We start from the raw sequence: 20,991 nt of genomic DNA, 5'->3' as shown, positions 1-20,991 counted from the left end.
ACACGCCCTCTGCTCGGCTGACTGATGGGGATCGTTTGGTCTGCATCACCCACAGTCACAGGCCCTGCAGGCCTCATGTCCCGGGGCCCGGGCCGAGGGGTGGCCCACACACTGCGTGGGAGTTCATTTGAAAACTTGCAAGACTTGTTCCGTTGTCATTTTATTTTGTAAAAACAGTAAAGTCAATATGTTATATTTAGATTAGGATGTATGAAGTGATATAAGGAATAATAGATGACGCAACAAGTCAAAGGAAACGGATGAAACATAGCAGGATAAAAGTATCTACATGGACATGAAGCGTTTGGACCTGTGGAAAATATTACAAATGTCTGATCAGATACAGTATCCTCAGTGGACTAGGCCTAAATGAAATGCAGAAATATTGTTATTACTATCAATAATGTCAAATAATTTCCCAAATTGTGATCAATAAAGAAACAGTCTAAAGTCTGAAGTCATCGAGTGAATTACAAGTTAAACATTTTTTATTTGTCTCATGTATTCAATTAGTTTTAAATAATAGAAATCTGAGATTAGAAAGCTCCTTTTCCAGGTAACCCTGCAAGCAATAAATACAGCACAAATTTACAGACAGGAGAGCAAAAATTAATTTGACGACAGTAAATTGGAAACAGGACAGGACAAAAAGACAGAAGAGCAGGGCAGAGGGACAAAAAACGAGTAAATGAAAACACTGACAGTCACTCAAAAGTGTAAGTGGACTGTAAACCGATGAAGAGTCACAGGTCCTTTAGGTACCAGGCAGAGCTCATCAGAACTCAGCCCTGAGCCCTGTGAGAGCCCGAGGACAGCTCACAGACATGAACACTGATGGTGCAGCCTTTACTGACTCCCCTGTCTGTGAGCGCTGTATGTAAACATGCTGTGCATGAATAAAGCTTTGAGTGAGTGGAGATACAGTGCACAGGGGGGTAAAGGTAATTTTGAATTTCTCTGAATTTCTTAGTTAGGAAATATTAAGAAAAAATATTTTAATTAATGAGAAAGAAACATCCACTCCAATTTGATCTTGGATGGTGCAATCTTGAACATGAAGTCTCCTGAAAAAAACAAAACAAAAACAAAAACAAAAAACTATTACAACTAACTACATTATTACAGCTTGTGCATGCTGTAGTATAGTAACATTTATTAATGTTTTTAAAGGGTTATTCCAGTGATTTGTTAATTCAATAAAGCCGGGAGGACTCACAAGAGACAGAATTTTAAAAAAGAAATGGTCAAATTTAAAGCAGCAATGGGCACAATATTTTAATATTTATTTCTTAAAATGGGTTTGGCTCCAGAAACACTGGATCTTACATTTCCATTAATGCAATTAAATAGCATCTGTTCATGACACTCAGTAAACACTCTTGTCTGTCAAACTCCATGTCCAGCTTGTTATGCAGGATAACCCTGATGACATCATCAGGGCTATTTTGTCAGACTGGACACAGAAGACATTATTCAGCAGCAGACCTAACCATAATGAGGAAAATGAGCTTTATGTATAAAATCGGTGGAGAGGCACCTTTAAAGTTGGTATTTTCACTGAATTTCATCATTTCCTCCAGTTATACTCTCATTTAAAGTTTGTAACTAACAATGCTGTCCTTTCTAAGAACCTGAGTGACATCACCTGGTTGAGTTTTAGCTTGCCATAACATCATCACATATAAGCATTTGAAATTGGAGTAATGTGGTGCCTGTGGTGGCTGCCGTGGGGAATGACGACACATGTGGGTCCTAGATCTCCCTGAAACATTCTCAGTTTGGATCTGTAACCTGAATGAGGACACGTTTGATTGAAATTAGAATAATGTCACACATTTATTTCTGATTTATTGGATTATGAAACTGTGTCGTGCACAGTTGTCTTTAAAACTCCCACCTCGCCTGTTAACCTTGGGTCAACCCATGAGTCTTTTTTTATAGTTGATACAGAATCTGACAGGTCACAAATTTAGGCGCAACAGCTGTTACAACCAGGACCGGCCCTTCCATTTATCTGGAAATTTTAGGAACCTAAAAAACCTATTTATAAAAATAAGAATAAAAAAACAATACTTGGTGTTATTTACCGACATATTTAAGGGTTTTTAGAGTCCACATATTTAAAGACAATATTTGCTGTGTAGAGATGTGTTCCTGGTGGTGGGTACAAAGCTTTCGAACAGTATTGACTCCTTCATGTTGAATAAATATCTTAGAGAAAATAAAGTTAAGTGAATAAATAAAATAAGAAAAATCCAACTAGTTAAAAAATATAACAGAGGAGTACATTGGACGGATTTGGCCTCGGTATTTCATTCATCAGCCTTGCCTACAACCATCGACCCTCCTTGTCCTGTGGGTAAGGTGTGGGAACCCCTGTAGTTCGGCCGGCGGCCTGCTGGGGGCGCTGTTGACTGTGAAGTGCAACGCAGACGCCATCTTGAGGAGATCCCGAACGCAGCGCTCGCTGGTGGTGATTGACAACAATCTCAGGCGCATCATGATGGGATTACTCACGAACAAGTAGAACCGCTTCATATCAGAGTTGGCTTGCAGGCGGTAAAGGGAAAGCAGAGGAGCTGTCCGGCGAGTGTTCACCGCTCCGGGTTTTTTTCTAAAGAGAGAGGCTGCGCTGTAGCCTGATGGCCGGCTAGCTGCTCTTTGGACTCCGCGGCCTGCTCGGGAGGAGGAAGGGTGGTGACGGCGCAAAATGCTCTACCGCTGACTCCCAACAAGACAGTTATCCTTCCCAGAGACTCGCTGCGAGTTGGACGACGAGCACGATGCACTTATAGATTTTTTTAACTGCTCTTAACTTTCCGATTTTCTTGTTGTGTGTGGAGGCTCTGAACGAGAGTGAGTGCCGTCTTGCGTCCCCTGAATTCCCAGCCTGAGACATGTCATCCAACTGCACCAGCGCAGCGCCTGTCAGCGCTAGCAAAACCAAGACGAAAAAGAAGCATTTTATAGGACAGAAAGTGAAATTATTCCGCGCAAGTGAGCCCATTCTCAGCGTTTTAATGTGGGGTGTCAACCATACGGTAAGGACATGTGAACTGTGTCGTTGTTGCTAGTGAGCGGCTTGTTTACGGTGCTGTTTTGATTTAGCTAGTCCGCTAGCTTGTTAGCCAGCTGCTCTCATCTGTCAAGACAGTTTTGATGCTTTAAGTCGCCCATGGAATTAGTGTATTTCATGGAAATTCGCCAAGTATTAGTATTAGTTTGTTCGGACAGAACTCTGCTGGCTGACTCTTTGCTGAGCTTGTCGCTTTCATGCAGTTTGTAGTGAACTGCTGCTGCCTTGTTAGCTAGCCGCGGATTGACGTGCCTGGCGCGTGCGTTTTGCAGGGATGCAAAGTGTATCGGTTAAGGTCTCTGCAGCTGTGGAGTAATGATCACAAAACGAGCATGTCCACGGCAGGCTGTGCATTTTCACTTAAGACACAGCGTTAACAGTCTGCCATCATCAATCATTGATGGTGGAGTGTTTCGGAGCCAAGTCGTGAGCTGCGGCTGTAGTGCAGGCATGGAGTGGGAGGGGTGTGACAGGCAGCCGGAGCAGCAGGTTACACAGATTTTCAGCCCCACAGCTGCAGACAGGAGCCTGCCTATTGTTTGAATAAACCTGCTCAGAGCGTGTTTGTGCAGCTCCAGTGCTCATTCCCTGCATCCGATTGCTTCAAGTTATTCCATCACACCATTTCCCTATAAATAGAGCAGAAAAATATATCACATTCACTTTTGGCCGAGGCTGGCCATGGCTATGAAAAGCACAGCGAAGGGCAGATTCGACACCAGTGATGGGTGGAATGGGTTTGCACCAGCACTTTGGTCATGCCTAATGTGCAATGGTTACTGCTTGTCTGACATTGACTCTTGCACAGTTTTGATTGGTGGTTGAAGAGGAGCCTCTCAGGTGTGACAGAGAGCTCTGTCAGAGCTGAAGCTTTTTGATTTGCTCTGAATGGAAGACCAACTGTGATCCGCAGTGTGGGTTCATTGCCACAGTCAGGTGAAATGTGTTTTCGGGTCCTTTACTTTTGGTTCCCTCGTGTCAGTTGAAGTACACCACTGTCCCATCAGCAGTGCTGTACTCAAACGACAAACTGACACATCTGCCAAACATGAATTTAGTCAGTGATTGGTTGTAACTCAAACGTTGTTAACTGCCAAAACTGCTGATAGTGACAGCAGTCACAGCGGATTTGACACTTTGACAGTGGAAATGTGTTTGTGTGTCAGTATCAAACCCCTCCGATTTCTGCAAGACATAACATCAGAACCATAAACACTAGCTATCCTGTTAAAAGAAATGACACAGCGGATGAAACGCATGCAGCCAAGGAATTAAGGAGGCAGCTAATGATATGGTTATCACTGCAGCATCTCCAGTATTCAGTGGGTGAACTTTGGCAGTGGGTGTGTGGGTGCAGCACACAGGCCTGGTGATTTGAGGTGTGGGTGGGAAGCTGATTCAAGACATCAAACAGACTTCTCATCAAAGTCCCCGTCTTCCAGTCTTCCAGAAGTTGGATGCATTTTTTAATAGTGGCCTGGCTGTGATGCAGGAGGACTTAACTTCCACACAGTGTGTTTAGATGACGTACGGCACCACCTGTTAGATGCGGTTAATCCCCCAGATTTTTTTTAAATGCCATGTCAGCAAATAATTGCCCACTCGGGTCTATCAGCCCATCAGGTTAAAGGAGGGTTTGTACTTCAGGGCACTGCTCTGTCAGTGAGCCCATTCAACAGCATTCATTAACACTTACACAAGTCTGCCATTTATAACAGGCCTCCCCAGGCCGTGGGAAGCTACCTGACTTCCTTTTTGAAAACTTGATTCAAGAGTTCTGCTCCTAATGTAGAAACAGCAGCTGTATTTTTTGTATATGTCTTTTACACATATCTTCTATGGCCTATGGCTATTAATAAGATTGGTTGTTATTTATATTGTGAATCTGGAAGTAACAGGTTGAGTTCAGATGATCAATCAGTTCAGGTTGAGTTAGACAGGCTGCTTATGGACGTACAAACATAACATCAGCATGTTCTCTCTGTATTGACATGCAGGAGTTTGAGCTGACTTACAAAATAAGGAGAAGCTGCATTAAATGAGCAAACCGCACTGTCAGGACTGCGTACTTCCCCTTTGCTGCCCTTTTGATTTTATCTGTCTGTTACTCCACTTCACAGTTCCTTAAAGGCTGTTCGTGGTATCGCTTCAATCTTTCCCCCCAGTTTCCCTTGTATGGCTGTTTATTTGATAATCTACAAGGAGGTTTTCCTGAAGTCCGTCGCTGTGAGCTTTTGCTCTGGATTTGTGTCAACAGATAAGATCAGAGTCGGGGGGCTTAGCAGCAGTAGCAAGCAAAGCTGTCAGCCTGTTCTTTGGTGCCAGAGTTAATGATCAGTGCTGGTAAACACTGGCCGAGATTTGGCAGAATGTGTTTGGGTTGTTTGTGAACACTGAGGTGTGTTACAGCTGTCCTGTTAATTAGCATGTGCAGTGCTTGAGGGCTAAGTGACACACATATGCATATTTTTCTCTGTCTTCTCCTCATATGATGTTTAAAGCTTATCTTGATTTGTTTCAGTGGAACTGCACAACAGTAGAGCACTTTGTGTAGGAGTCTGTTTTAAGCATAATTTCAGCCTGTGCCCTCAGTGAAACTGTGAAAGTCAATATTGCTACTTGTGTTTCTTATAAATAGTTACTGTATACAGCCTGTTGTTGTGTATAGCAGCTATTTCCTGTTTTCTTTAAGCTCTTGTCTGATCCGTCTCTCTTTCTCACTTGTCTCCTTCAGGTTAACGAGTTAAGTAACGTGCCTGTACCAGTAATGCTGATGCCAGATGACTTTAAAGCCTACAGTAAGATCAAAGTGGACAACCACCTATTTAACAAGTAGGTACATCACAGCTTATGCACTGTCAGCGCAGTCTGTTAAAGGCACAATCTGTAATCCATGTGTAATCAAAATCGTCAATGGTCAACCCACCTCTTTGCTCCAGTGCTCGTCAGTTGTAAATGTGAATAGATTTGTTATTAATGCGGTCAAAAAATGTAGATTGTGCCTTTAACAACCCCCATCTCATCACAGTACAGAGGCAGACTGTCTCTGAATGGCCTAATGTGTGCTGTATTCAGAATGAATGTCAGCATCCATAATGTGACCACGGAGACATCACTGCAGGGTCAGGTCGCATTCATACACAGATTGTTGTCAAAGCTCGGCTGAGTACTTAACCGAACAACTTCGTAATACAAGTCATCCTCATGGCAAAGTAGCAGTGCGAGACTGAAGCAGTGTGGTGTTTTGTTATGCCTCTGCTCCGATGACAGCTGTAACCAGAGGCAGAATGTTTTCAGTTTGTCCCTCCGTCTGTATGGGCATCCGGTAGGGCTGGGCGATATGGCTGAAAACTCTATTGCGATAAAAGTGTTTTATATTGGTCGATATCAATAATTATTGATATTTTTTATGACCTATTTAAAATAAGGACCGGGAGAAAAATACATTCAATTTAAACATCTTTATTTTAAATTTAACCTTCCTCTGATTATAATCCCCTCAGCTATCAAGGCAGAAAGGAAAGGAAATGTCAACACAACCATGGAAAACACTCAAACAATAAATGTAAAAAAAAAGTGTAAAAATGTAAACAGAGAGAAACCTGAGAACTTTTTTTCTACAGGTTTAGTGCAGAAAGTTCACAAGCTGATTCATCTTCTGCTGAATAAAATGTTTTCAAATATGTGCAGTGTTTTGGAAACATAGCAGAAACTTGACATCTGTAACATACAAACAAACATGATAGACAGTACAGTAACACTGACTGAACTATAAAACCAGCCTAGACATATGAACAACTTTAGTCACTCTTCTTATCTAAACATACATGAACTATTCAATTATATTTTTATTGCAAGTGTGTTTAAGAAAAAAAAGTAAGTGTAAGAGATGTTTATAACCTGGCTTCTCCACAGTGCTCAGTGAAGCATGTCTTTAGCTGTATGATATGCCGCTGCCTCCGTTATGTCTTCGTGCCTTTTAGATGATTTGTCATCAGGCACTGAAGCAGATTCCTCTGCATGGTGGTCAGCTGCTTGTGCAGTGGTGCTGCGGTTGGTGGACGTTGGTGAATACGGCTGCGCTCCAAAGAGTGAGCACGGCTAAGGTGGTTAAACAAGTTTGTGGTGTTACCGGTCTTGGTGGAGACGACAGTCTTGCATAAGTTACAGACCACATTGGTCTGACTACGGTCCGACTTATAAAATCCAAAAAACTCTGTACTGGCGAGCTGACTTTCCCTGTGTTATCGACAATTTCTTCGCTCGCTGCAGCGCTCACTTTCTATTTCTCATCTCACTCCTCACGGAGCAACCAACACGTGACAACGAGATGGCGCAACCGAACTTGATAATGTTACGTGATTGGCGTGTTAGCGTGTCACTCCCACTGATTAGCGATTACTCCCTATGGTGCTCGGTTACCTGAGAGCGAGCGCCTTTGTTCATGCAACCAACCTCGCTTCGCAACTTCAGGTTTCTTCCGACGAAGAAAAAAAAAAAGATCGAATGCTTTATCGAACGCATTTTATATTGATATTGATGACGTGTCTATCGCGAGACATATCGCTATCGTTCTATCGGCCCAGCCCTAGCATCCGGACATCCGTGCATTTGTCCCATTCTTGTGAACACAATATCTGAGGACACCTGCAGGGAATTTCATTACATGTGGTGCAGATGTCCACTTGGACTCAAGGATGAACTTAATAGATTTTGATCATTGATGGTCAAAAGGTACTATAATGAAATGAGATGTGTTTTTTGCCATAACTCAGGTAATATGCAAATATACTAAATTTATATTATGCTAAAAATTTCACAAAAATGTCTCATAGGATAAAATGATGAAGTGATGATGTTTTGTATCCAAAAGGTCAATTTCACTGTGACTTTTATTTATTTATTTTTCAGTTTTCAGTCATTATTCAGCACCGTAACTCAGGATCAGAAGGGGAGATTGTGGCCAAATTTCACATTTGGTTGGATACTGCATTGGTGACCACAATTTTTGTCCCTGTATGCAGGAGTGGACAAAGTAATTTGAACACTAAATAAACAGAACTTTGACTTTGATTTAGTGTATCTGTGCTTGCTGTCATGATTTAGAAGACACATCTTGTGGACGTACTTGATAATCTCTCTACAGCCCATAATCTTCAGTGCTGGTGGTTTTGTCTTTTTGCTGCTCATTTACAGTGGCCAAAAGTCTTGTGTTGCTTTGAGAACTTGCATACTAATAAGTGTTTTTTACCAGAGGCAAACCAACCAACAATAACAGCAACCCAAACCTGTTGTCTCTACAAAATACAATAAGAGCTGAAATGCAGAATAGCAAGCAGTACAGCCACACTGACTTAAGCCCTATTGGTGCAGGACTAGTAGGACCTGGGGCCCTCTAGTGATTCGTAATAATAGAAGAGGTCGTCTGGGATCTTAATCCTGTGTGAATCTAACATTTCTCTAAGTTGTAAAGTAGTAATTCCACCACATATTCCCCACCATATTTCACCAAACACAGAGGTCATGTCATAATATTAGTCCCGTGTGAATTGGCTTATCTGTGATTTAGGGTCTTTTTTTTTAACGTGTTTTCTGTGTGAAATTTGATTGTGGCTCTTAACATGCTGAAAATCAGTCAACAGCTGTGCTGTAAGATCGGTTTAAAATGAGTGATGACAGAAAAGGTTGGGAACAAAAGGTTGTCACACAGCCACAAAGCACCTGTTACTTGATCTAAATGAGCTGCAAATGCGTATGAATGCAAAACAACTCTAAACTATGTTAATATTGTGGCTGTTGAAGAACAGACGCTCTGCTTCTGCAGTGTTAACGTTACACAGAGCCTTGGCTGATAATGTCAGTAAACTTGAGAAGAATACAGATTTTGCTTATTCTGTGCCAATGAGCTACACGAAACACAGACAGGAGGTCCCATAGCAATACTAGTCCCATGCAAATAGGGCTCCCGGGTGCTTTCACACCTGTAGTTCATTTATTTTGGTAAACTTGTTGATTGTCCTGTATCATCAGTGCATCATCAGGACCCATGAGAGGAGATCAAATTGTGTTGACTCACAGAAGTTTCTGCATAACCAGTTATGAACTGCAAATCAGGGATTTCTGTCCCATGTTTTTAATGGACTTAATGAACTGACAGAGTACACAGCGCAGGATACACACACAGCAGGTTTAACAGCTTTTGACTGAAAAATCAGGGAAAATATCTCTGCTGACTTGCATGTGTGTTACCATAGTTACCATATGATTTGCATAAATATATACATGGCTTGTACACATCAATTATTAAATCGCTTCTTTGAGTACATGTCCCAGATCAGCAGAAGGATTTATTAGTAGTTTAGCTTTTGAAGTCTCGCTAAAGTCACACATCTGCTATCATAATCCATCCATCCAATGAACCATCCTGTGGTTGGTTCATTTGCCACAAACGAACCGCCTGACTGCAAACCTTTCCTTTCCGAGCAGTCTTGTTTTGGTTGCTTGGTCAGCACCAGGGTTCGGTCGATTTGCTTTCACATCGATTGGCTCAAAAAAAATCCTACTGACCGGGAAAACAGACCTGAGTTCATCGAAACCAAAGCACATACTGTAGCTCGAGAGCACTCTGAGTGATTTTGGATGCAATTCAAATTTCTTTGTATTGACATTTTAGCTCTGATTCTGTAAGTTTTCTGTTGCTGGTATTCCTTATTCTATGTCCATTCATCTCTTTGCATTTCTTTATTAGGACAAAATTCTGTATTCTAGCTGCCAATAGGAATATGGGATGTCAAAATGAACTGCATATGCACCTTCCATAATCCTCCCCCTTTTGGCTGGGAGAGTAATTACACAAACATTGTTGACGATAGGCTCCGCCCTGCTCCGAGTTGCTGTAGCCTACCTGTTGCTTTGGATGCTCTCGCCTTCAGCTCTGACAAGATAAACTCTGCTGGTTGACATGAAACACATCAGTACTGCGTCAGCGTGGAAATGTCTCCACAGACAGCAGATTAAAATACTTGTACACTGTGAAATATGGAAAGATTTACATGGTGGCAATAGGCTCATTCAGCATTTTGAACTCATTTGGCAGTGGAACAGACGGTCATTGATATGGAAAATTCCTCTACTCCAGCTTTAAATGATGCGTTTGTTTCAAAGCTCGATGTTGCCATTTGCTTTGCTATTTGCTGTACTTAAAATTGTTCTCATCCAGCAAAGCAGCATCTGAAGTTGAATTCACAAACACGCGCGTTTGGAAAAGGAGTTCCAAGCTGTAAATGTCAACTGAGTTGCATTATTGTCTGTGCAGATCCACACGCTCGCAGAAATACATCCAACAATCAGCAGACAGACTTCAACATCAGTCAGTCCTCATCCTCACATTCAGTAATGAGCCTCTGAACTCCTGTTTGTTGTGCTGATTGTGTGGAACTGTCTCTTTCTTGCCAGAGAAAACCTGCCTAGTCGCTTTAAGTTCAAGGAGTACTGTCCCATGGTGTTCAGGAACCTGAGGGAGAGGTTCTGCATCGACGACCAGGACTACCAGGTGAGTCACGTCTGCGGACGACACACAAGCTAACTGATTCATTGAGTGAAAGTTATTTTGAGGCAGAACACGTGTTGGGACATTAAGAGTTTCCCCACTGAACTAAGAATGAACGTGGATGTCTCGCCCCCAGAACTCTCTGACGAGGAGCGCCCCACTCAACAGTGACTCCCAGGGTCGCTTTGGCAACCGCTTCCTGTCGAGCTACGACCACCGCTTTGTAATCAAAACCGTGTCCAGTGAGGACATTGCTGAGATGCACAACATCCTAAAGAAATATCACCAGGTAGAAGCCCCTCGCACTGCCGCACGGCACATCCAGACGCAGACAGAAACCTGACTGTTATGAACTCAGGGCTTTGATATGTGGAATGTGGTGAAACCTTCTTTTGAATCTGAAGTATGTGAGTGACGCAGCACTGTGGAAACGATGACTGTGGAGCGCTGCCGTGTCCAGTTTGAATCAGTTTCATGCTGTATATTTGATTCCTCACTCCCACTCTTCCCGTTCCACGCTCTGCTCGCCTCCCTTCATTGTCTCCAGTTTATCGTGGAGTGTCATGGAAACACGCTGCTCCCTCAGTTCCTGGGCATGTACAGGCTAACGGTGGACGGGGTGGAGACGTACATGGTGGTGACCCGGAATGTATTCAGCCATCGCCTCACTGTACACCGCAAATACGACCTGAAGGTAGGACATGTCTGCTTGCTGCAGCAACATGTATCACACACACACACACACACACACACACACACACACACACACACACACACACACATCTGAAACCAGACAGACAGACTAGAGTCACACATGAGAAGTAGTGCATCACCAATCAAGAATAAACAATGAGCTGTAAATTATCCAATCAGCTGAGTCTGTTTCCAGGTGTTGCTGCTGCCTGTGTGAAAAACAACTGTATAAATCCTGTGTGTGTACTATATTCTGCATGTACTACTGTAATATCTGGGTCGTAGCTGAAGTTAGAGTGAATATTCATTTCATTCTCTAGTGTGATTCACATCAGTGAATTTAGTGAAAAGAATTTGGACTTTGTGCTGAATATTGTGCTTCATCGCTTCCTTTGTAGCTTAAGCTGCTTCTCCTGCCAAGTGTTCTCTGGAGAAAACAATCTCACCTTTCCAGTATTGACAGTTTTAAAAAAAACCACTGCGAGTTAAAGCCTCTGATGTGTCTTGAGCTGCTTTCAATTCGTTCTATTTTTATTCTTATTGTGCCTCGTTTTTAGGGTTCTACAGTCTCAAGGGAAGCCAGCGACAAGGAAAAGGTACGTTTTATTTCAGTGCAGTGACGGCTGCTGCTGTGACGGGACAAAAATAAATGCCCTTAGCTCACCCCAGAGCCAAACCTGTCAAATGACAGCTAAAATAAGTAGTTCTAAGTAAGCAGATGTATTCTTGCAGTACCTCATGCTGGCCTCAGGCTGCCAGTGTGTACATGTGCTGTAGACTGACAGCAGACAGTCACTCACTCTGAGTTGTTGGAATAGGACTTTCTCTGTCTACTGCTTTTGAATTATCTCTGTATGTTATAATATGACATTCATGACTTGTCAGTTGTAACATTTTTTGAGTAGCATCTTGCTTCTATTCATGCCTGAATCCCTACAGTTGATGATGAAGGTGTGGCCCTGTGACCTCATTATCCCGTTAAACCCAGAAAACTGCCATTTCTGCTCCTGGTTGACACCTCCTTTCCCTCCCTTCAGGCGAAAGAACTCCCCACTTTCAAAGACAACGACTTCCTGAATGAAGGCCAGAAGCTACAGATAGGAGATGACAACAAGAAGTACTTTTTGGAGAAGTTAAAACGGGACGTAGAGGTAAGAAACACGTTTTTTTCAGCTGGTCTGCTGAAGAATTGATCAGCTTCAGAGGAGATTTTGACCCTGTGCTGTGGTAGAGCTTTTCAAAGCACAATGAACAAACCTGTATGAGCAGCTCAGTCAGTCTGACGTGTTCAAACTCACCATCTTTTCATGGCTTTGATACAACTTAGATTTGAAGAAATATGAATCTCGCTATTTTTCTAATCATTTGATTAGTTTGGCCAGGGTTGGTATCAAACCTCAGTACTTTTTATTAGTGCCAAACAAAGACAAACTGAAATGTGCCAGGAGCAGCGAGTGCTGGAAAACACCAAATACCAAGAGCTGGGCTTAGTTTGGTTCTTTGCAGTTTGTCGTTTAAATTCTAATCTTATACTAACTAGATTAATTTTAGGCTATTTCATTAAGGCTAACACCAAAGGTCAGGTATTGTAAGGGTACAAGTGACACTTGTCTTTCAGTGAAATCATGTTGAGATTGTACTCCAGTAGACAGTTCTGTTGTCATTTGGAGTCATGTTTCTGGTGAATTTAAGTCCAACATCCTCTCTTGTAGCTCTGTTTTTAACGTATAGTGGTATTATCAAAGCTTTTTCACTGCTGCTGGAGCCAGCGTGGATGAAAGGCAAAATAAGGTCATGTGTCACAAAACCAAAACAGTGAGCTGTAAAATACTTTGATGCTCCGGAGTGGCAAATTTGAGTCATCACTTTCTGGGTTTGTCACTACGAGCCAGCCCTTTCCCATCACACATAAGCATTTGATCCATTGTAAGTATTAAAGTATTAATTGGTGCAGCTTTAAGGGCTCATCACGGCCATGGAGTTCAAAGTGACAGTCTGTTTATTTACAAGACTTTAATGAGTTTCATTTCGACTGAATCATGACCAAGAAGCCCAGATGTGACAGCGAGGCCTTATGTTGAGTTTTTCTGTGTGTGCTCTATGTGTCTGTCAGTTCTTGGCCACCCTGAAGATCATGGACTACAGTCTCCTGGTGGGCATCCATGATGTGGAGCGGGCGGAGCAGGAGGAGATGGACGTGGAGGGCGTGGGAGAGGAGGAGGAGTACGAGAACGACGGGATGGGCGGAGGCGTGCTCACCGGCTCCTTCGGCACGCCTCCTGACAGCCCTGGAAACCCTCTCAACTGTGGAGGATTCTTTGGCCCCGGGGAGTTCGACCCCTCTGTGGACGTTTACGCAATCAAGAGCCACGACAGTGAGGGTCATCTTTGACATCCATTAGTCTTACTGTAGCTGTAAGAGGAGTGGTAGAGCTCATCCCATGACTGCTTGCCTCTCAGAGAAGAAGAAAATGAGTAGCATTAGGAATAAGATGCATCATCTTGATTTTTAAGTGCTTAAGTTGTTCTTTTGTTCAGTTTTATGTTGACCTTAAATTCCAGGCAAGCAGAATCAAACTTAACTATGTTTATGAGCCAGGCTAAGAGCAGAGCGGTCAAGGCTGCAGTCCTCATACAAATTAAAGCCTTGTAATGTATTGATCTTGTGCCAGGTGCTGTGAAGAAGGAGGTATACTTCATGGCTATCATCGACATCCTCACGCACTATGATGCTAAGAAAAAAGCTGCACATGCTGCCAAAACTGTGAAACACGGGGTGAGTGTCGAGATTACATCATAATCCATCAGTCTGTGGCTCAGGGCGGATGACTAAGAAGCCCCACAATGGTCAATATTAGAGAAGACAGTATGAAACAAGTTAACACATGAATACAGAATGAAAAATATATTTTCCTAAAGTACATAATGAAATCATTGAATACGTTATTGCAATAGTATGCTAAGTTAAGATCATTCTTTTCATCAGACTTCCTTAATTCAAAATTCCCTTTTTCATAAGTCTGCCACTTTTGATGACAATGGGAGTTTGCACCAGTGTCAGCCAATCATAGGTGCCCTCAGCCTCCCAACAGGTGTAACAGCTGTCAGCAAGCTAGCTAGATCAGATAGCTACGACAGACACACGGTTGTTTTTTTCTGAGGAACATCTTTAGAGTCACAATGCTGCAGAGGTGACTGCATTCGCTAGCAAGCTGCTGCTGCTAACACTGACTCTTCACTTTAATGCTGACTCAGCAATAAATCAGTTCACAGCCAAACCCAGCTAGGCAGCTGTCGAGTGAGGCCGCATGAGTTTAAAAGAAACTAGTTCTTATATGTGTTTATTTACAGCAGCAGCCTGTAGTTTGTTGATTCAGAAGAGTGTTAGCTTTGTCAGATGCTTCAGCTACAGCATTTAGCATGCTAAATTTTGGTTGATGAAACAGTGATGAAACTCGCTCTCAGGTAACCGAGCACCACAGGGAGTAATCGCTAATCAGTGAGAGAGACACGCTAACGAGCCAATCATGTAACATTATCAAGTTCGGTTGCCCCATCTCGTTGTCTCGTGTTTGATGCTCCGCGAGGAGTGAGATGAGAAATAGAAAGCGCTGCAGCGAGCGAAGAAATTGTCAATAAAACAGGGAAAGTCAGCTCGCCAGTATGGCATTTTTTTGGATTTTATAAGTCGGACCGTAGTCAGACCAATGTGGTCTGTAACTTATGCAAGACTGTCGTCTCCACCAAGACCGGTAACACCACAAACTTGTTTAACCACCTTAGCCGTGCTCACTCTTTGGAGCGCAGCCGTATTCGCCAACGTCCGCCAACCGCAGCACCACTGCACAAGCAGCTGACCACCATGCAGAGGTATCTGCTTCAGTGCCTGATGACAAATCATCTAAAAGGCACGAAGACATAACGGAGGCAGCGGCATATCATACAGCTAAAGATGTGCTTCACTGAGCACTGTGGAGAAACCAGGTTACAAACATCTCTTACACGTACTTTTTTTTTTTTTTTTTTAAACACACTTGCAATAAAAATATAATTGAATAGTTCATGTATGTTTAGAGTAAGAAGAGTGACTAAAGATGTTCATATGTCTACGCTGGTTTTATAATTCGGTCAAGTCTACCTCAGTTTCTGCTATGTTTCCAAAACACTGCACATATTTGAAAACATTTTATTCAGCAGAAGATGAATCAGCTTGTGAACTTTCTGCACTAAACCTGTAGAAAAAAAGTTCTCAGGTTTCTCTCTGTTTACATTTTTACACTTTTTTTACATTTATTATTTGAGTGTTTTCCATGGTTGTGTTGACATTTCCTTTCTGCCTTGATAGCTGAGGGGATTATAATCAGAGGAAGGTTCAATTTAAAATAAAATGTTTAAATTGAATGTATTTTTCTCCTGGTCCTTATTTTAAATAGGTCATAAAAAATATCAATAATTATTGATATCGACCGATATAAAACACTTATATCGCAATAGAGTTTTCAGCCATATCGCCCAGCCCTAATAGACTCAGTGATTTTCTCTCTCATTGTAAACTGAATATCTCTTCAAACTGCTGGTGTGACAAAACAACAAAGGAAACTGGTTCATTGCATTTCTGCTATTGCTATTGTCTGACACTTTGAAGATGTAACAAACAAGTGGTTAATTGTAAAAATAATCACAGGAGTAATTTTTCATGTAAACAAGTTAGTTGCAGACACGGGATCTTCAGCGGTGTGTCAGGTCCTAGTGTCTATGGAAGCACATTAAAGTCCATGCACCATTAAAAACAATGGAGATCGAAGTGATGGCGTTCTGATATTGCATGTGTGTTGCTCCATCTAACTGTTTTTCTGCCTTTTGTTTGTTTGTTTCTCAGGCGGGGGCTGAAATTTCGACGGTGAACCCGGAGCAGTACTCCAAACGATTCTACGAGTTCATGTCCAACATCTTATCATAGACTCATCTCCCGGTCCAGCCCGCCACTTCCTGTCAGAGATCTGTCAAATGCCACGCACTTATTTCTCTTTTCCCCCACCTCAGTATAGGTCAGCCCCCCCCCCCCCCCCCTCCTCCTCTACCCCCCCGCCTCATGAAACTACCAGCATCCTCCCACAGCCAGGACCAGTCTGGCAGGAAGGATGCGCTGAGCCTGTTACACTGTCCCACACAATCGCACACACCGCCGCCGCCGCCTCCCTGGTTTCATCATCCAAAGCAAGGAAATCTCATGAAACCCTTCACTGAATTCAGAATGACATCCTGATAATCTCCCTGTTCTTTTTTCAAAATTTTCTGCCTCCCAGTCCTCCTCAGCCACCTTGTTACTCCTCACGCCAGCACGGAAACTGTCTCACTAATGCCTTGAACGAGTGTGTCAGCTTCAGCAATTAACAGTCCGTTAGTACAGTCTCTTCGGTTTCTGTTCATGTCGTTGTTGTTCTTATGATTTCTATTAGACACACACACACACACACACACACACACACACACACACACAGATGTAAACAACTTGCACAGATGCTGAATGGTCAGATTGCATGACAAAGTCTTTGACAGTCACCATCCGGCTTCTCTCTCAGTAACAACAGAAAAGCAAAATGTACTGCTGACGAATTGGAACGACGGGATAAACACATTAATATATATTGATGTATTAAGTAAATGAATGCAATATCAAAAATGCATGGCTGATGTGTACATGAGACTCCACCAGTAAGTTGAAACATCAAACCACTGAACTTCGCATCTGAGTGTTACAACAAAAAAGACAAAAAAAAGAGGAAAAAAAAAAACCTTGGTGTTTGAATGTTACGTTGCCATATTGTTTTTGAATCTTTTTGGAATTTTAACCGTGAGCTTGGTGGAGATTGGTCTAAGAAAAAAAAAATTGACATAAAAAGGGGAATTCTGCAGCAAATACTTGTTTTATTACCATAAGGATCATTTTTATATCTTGTTTACATTAATGTAGCAATTTTGTGTTTGTATACAGTATTGTTTTGTTACCAACAGACATTAGAAAAAAAGGTTACTTGAAAATGATTCATTGCATATTAAAGGGAGTTTTATCTTGTTTTTGTTGTTTGCCAGTGCTTCTTTCTACAGCGACTGACTGTCCCTCACACACTTCAGTCGAGTTTGTGCCACCATGTGGAGCACAAGGCTAATGTAAAGTGCTGCTAACAAACATCCTTAAGGCGACTGGGGTTTTGTATACTTACATTTGTATGGGTTTGTAGATCTGGAAATAACATGAGCACACATATAATGCAACACAGAAAAAAATCATTGTCGAGGGCTACTCAGACCTGTATCTACACTCAGACTATTACATTTTCCAAATATCAAGAAGGCTGCAAGATAAATTGTGTGTGGAAGCTCATTCTTGACCTCAGAAACTGATTTAAATGTCTGTCTGGGCAGTAACTGAGCTATCTCCATGACAACTGGCCAAACTCCACCCACTGAGGTACTCTGAGATGCAGCTGAAACTCCCACCAAAAGTCAAGAGGTGGAGTAAGTTGTTAATCTTGACAAGGGAGCTTTGAAATCACTGGTCTACGTCCAAAAGAAAAACATACTCAAAGCATTTTGATCCAATCTGTAGTCTTGAGGGTTCAGTGTTCAGGATGGACAGCCGGACTGGCCCCTTCAGGATTTTGCAGTGTATCGTGAGTCTGGTACAACACACACTTGGTGCCATCTTTTTTTGGTCAGCCAACCCTGCAGGTGTCCCCTTCCTTGAAATTTTAATTTCCAAGTAATCTTGATTTGGTGCAGAGCCTGTGTTACACAAAATGAGACGTGACAAAGATCTGAAGAGTGACAGCGATGTAGTGCAAATTACAAATAACATCAGTCAAGTCCATTGTCTTAACTGGTCTTCATTTATTGAACAATATCAATGAGAGGAAAAAAGAAAGTACAAGCATTGTTTATTTGTATACAAAACATCTGTGTTGGTGAAGTGTGGGGAGAAACAGCAGCTCTAGTCCATCCTGGCCTTCAGGGTTCGTGTGGTGATCTTGTCTTTCTCACTGCCAGAGAGGAGAAAAGGCCATCAATCACTGCAGACCTGTCATTCCACCTAAGTAACCTGTGCATGCTGTACATGTTACCACTGTACTTACATGACATGTACGACAACTCCCATACCAGACACCGCATCTCTGTCGACTGCATTCAGCATCGCCTGGGAGATGGTCTCAAACAGGTCCTCCGGCTCCTGCACAATCACACACATTTCTCAGTTTTTGTGAAAGAATACCTGTGGCCTTAATGGTAGACACCTTGCCAGAGCTCACACACTGTACAAGAGGAGGTGTGTCTTGAACAACTAGCCTCTGTGGCACTAATGGCATAAACAATAGATACCCTAAATAACAAAGAGGCAGATTTTTGAAGATGAATGCTGTGTTGAAATGGTCAGGTGTTGGCTGTGTAAACAAACCACTAACATTTACTATACATTCACAAAAAGCACACACAAGGGGTCCCTCATCATCATGTAGGATCCTGCAAACATCATATATTTAGAAAATTAAGGGAATACTAATTTGCATGTAAAAAAAAGTAACAGTAACTGTCACTGAGTGTCCAGCAACCAGCCTACAGGTGAAAGAGGGACTTCACACGCCACACAGGACTTACCATGTCTGGCTCCCACAAAGACTCGCACATGCCGTACATCTGCTCTGAACAGGTGCCGCTCACAACAAAGTCTTCCGTTACCATGGGGCAGCCAATCAAATCCAAGGAGCAGATGAATGGCTCTAAGGTTTTGGGATCGAGTCCGGCGATCACAGGCTCAATGTAGTATGGTCCAAACCTGATGAGAGGATCACATATAAGCGCATTAGTGTGGAGTTGGACATCAGTCTTGTTCACGACAAAATGGGTCGAAATGAACTTCAGCGCTCTCACCTCCTTTCATACAACAGGTTGGACACCATGCTCATGAAGGTCTTGGGCTTAATCTGACGACCCTCCTTCAGCTCATACAGGTTCAGTCTGAATTTAAGCCTCTGGGATCTAAACACAAGGCAAGGACATCCAGTTAGCACTGCTTCCATTCATTCATCACTCCTGTGACATTTTATGTTTGACTATTGTTTATTTGACTATTCAAAAAACACATCTGCAAAAAATGCATTACTAACAGCAGTACTAACATCACAGCATCCTCAAAAATAGTTAGTGATATATAACAACCTGTTATCATGCCCAGTTGAAAGAACGGCTTTGCCAGTTTGAGAGAGAGAAAGCGATGGAGGTTAAACACACTCACACTGTCTGAACATCAGTGGCCAGTCCAGCCAGCCCGATGTACAGCCTCTCTCCCATGGGGAAGATCTTTTGGAAGTCTGTGGTGACCATCTGAGCCTGAATGCCAAATCTTCGGTCTGCTGCGATCGCCACACAGTTCTTCCCCCGCATGGCCATGACGGCCCCTCCGTTATAGGACATAATAGACTGGATGGAGGAGAAGACAGAGGTAAGTCAGTCAGAACTGAAACACTCAACAAACTGCATTATAAGTCCACTGATTAATTGATTACTCAATTATTTTTCACGTCTTCTTAAGCAAAAAGACAAAACGAGCCACTTAAATATGTCAGTTTCTGCATGAAAAGAGATTTTGACAAGCATTTTTTACTTTTAATGATATTTTATGGGCAAACAACATGAAAGAATACAGTAAACACATATGTGTGTGTGACATGAAACGAATAAATACTTTTGATACAATACATTCTTGTGCTCAACATATTTATAGAATATCATATCTTAAATATTCATATTCATAACACACACGTGTATAAGTAAAAGGCAAGTCCACTAAATTCATCAGGATCATCCGCCGTCAGGTGTAAACATGGAGTAGTAATTAAAAAAAAACCTCAAACTAACTGGAACTAACAGAAGAAATAACAGTAAAATAAAAGTGTACAGGGCACAAATGTCTGATGCCTCAGTATTATTCTGAAGCTTCAGTAAACGTTAATCAAGCTGAAAATGTCTCATCACACTTAAGCTGCTGTTAACACAAGCTGACCTACAACAATTATAAAAACAAAATGTCATGACAGTGAATTCGGGGTAACACTATAATGTACAGAATACGACGTTAGCTCATGTAGCTACCATGGGTATGCTAGCTATTTCGCTTCGCGGCTATCGCCGGCTGCTGCTATCATTTATTGCTCTTAATCGCTCGCTGAAACACTAATGAAACTCAAAAGTTATTTGAGGTTTTTTTGATAACTTGTGAAATCTAGCGCAACATATGCTTTCATAGAGTATTAGCGAACTTTAAAGAGCTAGCAAGAGATGTCGGTGAGTTTACCAACATTAACGTTAGCTTAGTCAGGCTCCTGTACCTGTTAGCTTTATTAACCAATTTTAAACCATTTTACCCAACAAAGCATTCACATATAATCTATTTAATGATGTTCTTACCATGGTGACGGTGTTGTGGTATACTCCTAACGGCTAGAACTTGCAAACTCCCAGCTTTTATAAATGACTGCTTGTTTCCCCACAGTGACTACACGATTTAGAAACACATAGATCACAGTAGCTTGATTCTTCTACGTCATTTCTTATCGCACAGTTAATTGGCTGCTGAACGGCACACAGTGCAAAGCACTACTGTCATTGGAGGACATGG

At 42.2% G+C, this 20,991-nt stretch overlaps 2 protein-coding genes across 2 annotated transcripts; one reads left to right on the top strand and one right to left on the bottom strand.

Moving 5' to 3' along the window:
* Positions 1-2,416: 2,416 nt before the first annotated feature.
* LOC139340858 (phosphatidylinositol 5-phosphate 4-kinase type-2 beta) lies at positions 2,417-17,396 on the top strand. Its single transcript, XM_070976912.1, has 10 exons — positions 2,417-3,041; positions 5,811-5,908; positions 10,532-10,628; positions 10,762-10,914; positions 11,173-11,319; positions 11,876-11,914; positions 12,356-12,469; positions 13,432-13,693; positions 13,991-14,094; positions 16,198-17,396. Exons 1-10 carry the CDS (start codon positions 2,898-2,900, stop codon positions 16,276-16,278), a joined length of 1,239 nt encoding a protein of 412 aa, XP_070833013.1. The 5' UTR covers positions 2,417-2,897; the 3' UTR covers positions 16,279-17,396.
* On the bottom strand, positions 17,378-20,901 carry psmb3 (proteasome 20S subunit beta 3). The gene is made up of 6 exons (XM_070976928.1): positions 20,781-20,901; positions 19,609-19,793; positions 19,245-19,352; positions 18,972-19,149; positions 18,452-18,546; positions 17,378-18,358 (listed from the first exon to the last, which is right to left on the bottom strand). The coding sequence occupies exons 1-6, from the start codon at positions 20,781-20,783 to the stop codon at positions 18,310-18,312; spliced, it is 618 nt and encodes a 205-aa protein (XP_070833029.1). The 5' UTR covers positions 20,784-20,901; the 3' UTR covers positions 17,378-18,309.
* Between the last annotated feature and the right edge of the window lie 90 nt (positions 20,902-20,991).

This window comes from Chaetodon trifascialis, chromosome 2, assembly GCF_039877785.1.
Source record: "Chaetodon trifascialis isolate fChaTrf1 chromosome 2, fChaTrf1.hap1, whole genome shotgun sequence".
In the NCBI taxonomy this organism is placed as follows: domain Eukaryota; kingdom Metazoa; phylum Chordata; class Actinopteri; order Chaetodontiformes; family Chaetodontidae; genus Chaetodon; species Chaetodon trifascialis.
This window is presented reverse-complemented; position numbering and strand designations above follow the sequence as displayed.

Excerpts from the sequence above, each read along its gene's own strand:
- LOC139340858 (XM_070976912.1), top strand. The coding sequence starts at position 2,898 with ATGTCATCCAACTGCACCAGCGCAGCGCCTGTCAGCGCTAGCAAAACC. Across the intron at positions 10,629-10,761 it reads TCGACGACCAGGACTACCAG|AACTCTCTGACGAGGAGCGC; the intron begins GTGAGTCACGTC and ends TCTCGCCCCCAG. Across the intron at positions 11,320-11,875 it reads ACCGCAAATACGACCTGAAG|GGTTCTACAGTCTCAAGGGA; the intron begins GTAGGACATGTC and ends CCTCGTTTTTAG.
- psmb3 (XM_070976928.1), bottom strand. Across the intron at positions 19,353-19,608 it reads GCCACTGATGTTCAGACAGT|ATCCCAGAGGCTTAAATTCA; the intron begins GTGAGTGTGTTT and ends CCTTGTGTTTAG. Across the intron at positions 18,359-18,451 it reads GGAGTTGTCGTACATGTCAT|TGAGAAAGACAAGATCACCA; the intron begins GTAAGTACAGTG and ends CCTCTCTGGCAG.